Raw genomic sequence first — 4,248 nt, 5'->3', positions numbered from 1 at the left:
TTAAAAATATTTTTAAAAAAAACTACAAAAAAGAATTCGATAAAGTGCAAATTAAAATATAGTTGTATCTGCAACTGTATTTGATAATGTTTTGAACTTTTAAAATATCGCATGGTAAAAACAGAAGCTGCTCTTCATATTAGTGACAAACTTTGGTGTTTTTTGAAGAGTTACTTTCATTTTTGCTTCTACTTTTAATTTAAAATAGGTTTCCATTCTTGGCAGGTTTCTAAGGTTCTTCTTCTACATATTGAAAAAGTTGTTAAACATCTGAGTGGTGCACTACTGCTACTAGTGGTGAGAAAGTGTATTGCACCTTATTCAAAATCAATGCGGTCCCCCGGCCCTCTGCGGCCCAAAGTTAGAACTGTTGTTCTTTTGAGGCACTCAAGGTGGCGCTCAGGGCCGCGGCCCATGGATTAAGAATCTCTGATCTAAAGCTCAAAGAAGTAATCTGATTTTTCATAGGGCTGTCCATCATGAAAAGTGAATCACAGCTGACAACTATTTTTCTCGTCATCCTCCTTTCAGTGTCGTTTGAGGATAAGTTCAAAGCCAACATGGAGCAAGGCAACGCCGAGCTGGAGAAAAGACGACAGGCTCTGCTGGAGGCGGAGAGGAGGGAGCAGGAGCGGCGCGCTCAGAAGGAAAAGGAGGAGCAAGAGAGGAGGGAGAGGGAGGCCCGAGAGGCCGAGGAGAGGAGGAGGAAGGAGGAGGAGCAGAGGTTGGAGCGACAGAGGGAGCTGGAGAGGCAGCAGGAGGAGGAGAGACAGAGAGAGATTGAGAGAAGAGAGGTAGAGCCGTGGGTTTAGTTCTGAGTTTTTAATATCACACCTGCAGGTTTTTACCCCCGCAACAACCTCCTCTGTGTCTGTCCCATCGTTCCAGGCTGCACAGCGGGAGCTCGAGCGACAGAGGCAGGAGGAACTGGAGAGGAGGAGGAAGGAGGAGGAGCAGAGGCTGGAGCGACAGAGGGAGCTGGAGAGGCAGAAGGAGGAGGAGAGACAGAGAGAGATAGAGAGAAGAGAGGTAGAGCTGTGGGTTTGGTTCTCATGCAGGGTTCCCACGGATCTTTAAAAAGTCTTTCAATGAATGAATGAACTCATCAATCCAAAAATAAGGCCTTAATTGGCCTGAAAATGTCTTAAATTACTCTTTCAGAGGGCTTAAATATGCTATGCTGTAAGTAAAATTATTGTAATTTATCTCAAATATAAAAAGAATTGGTAAGATTTATTTTATTTTTTTAATAATATACCGAATCCCCCTCGCAGCTAGTTGTTTTGTATTAAAATTAATATTTTATGTAAAATTGATGCATTACACTTGTGTTTATTGTGAAGTTGGTCCTAAATGGCACTAAAAAGGTCTTAAATTTAACTTTCCTTAAGCCGTAGGAATCCTGTCCTACACACGCTGCATGTTTATATCATACAGACAGGTTTTTACCCTAACGTCCTCCTCTGTGTCCGTCTAATCGCTCCAGGCTGTACAGCGGGAGCTCGAGCGTCAGAGGAAGGAGGAGTTTGAGAGGAGGAAGCGAGGTGAGCTGCAGGTAAAAAGGGAGCTGGAGCGAGACGAGATCATTAAGCTAAAGGCAAAGAAGAGAAGTCTGGAGATGGAGCTGGAAGCAGTGGTAAGTCTCGAACAGATTCACTGTTTTTTTTTATGCCAGTTTTTACAGAAAACCTACATTTTATATTTAACCTGATGCATGCAGAAACTACGTTTAAATGACACTTTGCTGTTCTGGTTTGATTTGTTTTTGTTCAGGGTAACAAGCAGCGTCAGATTTCTGATCGATTGCGCGACATTCAGAACAAGAAGAAGATTCAGGAGACGGAGCTGGATCTGAACATCCAGAGGAAAGGGACACGCCAGCAGGATATTTACACCCTGCACAAACAGATAGAGGTCTGTGTGTTTGGGCTTTTCCTGGTTGAGATTTATTTTTTGCAAAGTTCTTTGTCATCCATGATTAAAACAGTGTAATTTATTAAATTTCCCGTAATGATGCATTTGTCTTGTTTGTATTTCCCTGATGAGCAGGAATTTCAGACAAAGTTGTCCCAGCTGACTCCAGAGAAGAAGAAACTAACGGAGAAACTCCAGAGCATGTCTCTAAATAACCTGCCAAGTGAGTCCTGAGGGATTCATTCCATTCAATCAAAAAGTAGAATTTAACTAACAAAGATAAAAATGTGAACTTATTAAATTAGCCATTATAAAAAAGAGAACATACTGTAATTCAAAATATTTAATTGTTCTGTAAAAAAATTAAGAATAAAACTGCAGTTGTCATCGTGTTTCCAATAATCAAGCATATTTGTTTTCTTGCCAGCGTCGGCCATGTCCGCCCTGAAGGGGAATGTTTTGGAGAAGAAGGGAACATGCATGAAACTGCGAGAGCAGCTGGAAGCTCTGGAGAGAGAGACTTCTGCCAAACTGGCGGAGATGGACCGCTATAACAAAGACATGCAGGTACAAACAGACTGCATCAGTTATCATAAAAGCTTAACGTGTTGTCAGACATTACAATAACTTTTATCATTCAAAAATATGTTTATCGTGTCCTTTAAACTGTCCTAATCAAGTCTCAAACCAAAACAACTTGCCTTTTTAGTTTTCTTTTTTGTCTCCAGAGGCTTTTGAAATGTGCTGCTGGACTGTGCAGCATCATCTATAGGAATTATTTGTCCATGTCAGTTTATTTATATAGCAAATACAAAACAGATTTGACCAAAGTGCCTGACAATTCAGTCAAATGAGTAGATATAACAACAGCAACGCAAAAATGTTCAAAAATAAGTCAAATTAATATAAAATACAGAAACAACTTATGCCCCTTTTCCGCTAGTGCCACTCAGTATAGTGTCGGTACGGTTCGGTATGGTTCCAAACCATTTCCATTAGGCCAGATCGATGGAACCAGCACTTTTTTAGTACCTACTTCATTGTGGTTCCAACCGGCCCCAGCTGACACCAAAATGCGACGTCAGAGCACTGTTCGTCACTGATTGGCTAAATTTTTGCAAATTTTTAAAATTTCGAAAGTTATTCATCAAATGTGTTTCCATCTCTCATTTTGCCCATTAACTTTTTTTTCAAAAAACCCAAAAACCACCTCCACCAACCGCCCAAACACACCCATTGGAACCGGACTGGAACATCAGTGGAAAACCAACCGTCCGACCCGTACCTACACTGACCGTTCCGACACTACACCATGGAAAAGGTTTAATAGAAGCATCAGCTCTAGATGAACCTCTGCCAGAATCAAAAGCCAAGGAGTAAAGATGTGTCTTAATCATAGATTTAAAAGTCTCAATGGTCCAAATACGAAAAGGTCAACCATCGGGTCACCTCTGAGTTTTAGTTTGTATCTAGGAATCTCTGAGGGAAACTGGCTGATTGATCATTTTACTGGAGTGCAGATGTTCAGCAGTTCACACGGGTATGACGGGGACAGACCTCTTCAAACTTTAAATCTTAAAATTCTAATCCTAAAAGAAAAAGGAAGCCAGAACCGAAGTCATGTGTTCATGTTTTTATTACCTGTTAAAAGACGCACCGCTGCATCCTTGTAGGACCAACATAAAACATCACAATAATCCAACCGAGTGGTAATAAGAGCGCGGATCATCTTAGCAATATTTTTGACGTTGGTCCCATTTCTCAATCTTTTGAAAACATTTAAAGTGAACAGTTCGGCTACAATCATTTCTTTCTTTGTAGGGAGGCCTGCTCATAACATTTCACTAAACTCAATTACAATTTAAACCGTGTTTACCTATAATTAAAACAATAACTTTTCTGCAGATGCCTTAAAACCTGAGTACAAATACTTTACGCTCACGAGTGCTTCCTGGCTTTTGAGGACTTACCGTATTTATTCAAGTATAATACATAAAATTTAATCCATAAAATCATCCATAAAGTTGTGGGGTAGTGTTATACTCAGATAAATATTTTTACTTATGTATTTTAACAGAAATATTGGGAAAAATTATTGAGTCCGGAAACGAGACCGCGTCGTAAAAAGCAGTTGAAGCGAGCTCACCTGTGACACTCCTCTGTGCTTCAGAGCGAGATAATAACAGATCCAAGCAGGTGAAATGATGTGGAAAAAAGGGGCGAAAGTAGTCCTGCACCTTAGTAATGATAACAAACTAATGACATTAGCGTGTGACCGGGCCGCTGCTGGAACAACAACAAACACTTGTTCGTCTGTAATGGCTGCCGTCTACC

At 40.6% G+C, this 4,248-nt stretch overlaps 1 protein-coding gene across 1 annotated transcript in view; it reads left to right on the top strand.

The window, feature by feature from the left end:
* itsn2b (intersectin 2b) overlaps positions 1-4,248 on the top strand; it is a gene marked incomplete in the record, with an annotated part of 53,934 nt that overhangs the window by 26,335 nt on the left and 23,351 nt on the right. Inside the window, 6 exon segments of the mRNA XM_014017190.1 lie at positions 532-794; positions 889-1,029; positions 1,487-1,636; positions 1,774-1,914; positions 2,050-2,137; positions 2,342-2,481. Of these exon segments, the coding sequence (XP_013872644.1) occupies positions 532-794; positions 889-1,029; positions 1,487-1,636; positions 1,774-1,914; positions 2,050-2,137; positions 2,342-2,481 (923 nt within the window).

Source organism: Austrofundulus limnaeus, unplaced genomic scaffold, assembly GCF_001266775.1.
Source record: "Austrofundulus limnaeus strain Quisiro unplaced genomic scaffold, Austrofundulus_limnaeus-1.0 Scaffold163, whole genome shotgun sequence".
NCBI classification, from domain to species: Eukaryota; Metazoa; Chordata; class Actinopteri; order Cyprinodontiformes; family Rivulidae; genus Austrofundulus; species Austrofundulus limnaeus.
This window is presented reverse-complemented; position numbering and strand designations above follow the sequence as displayed.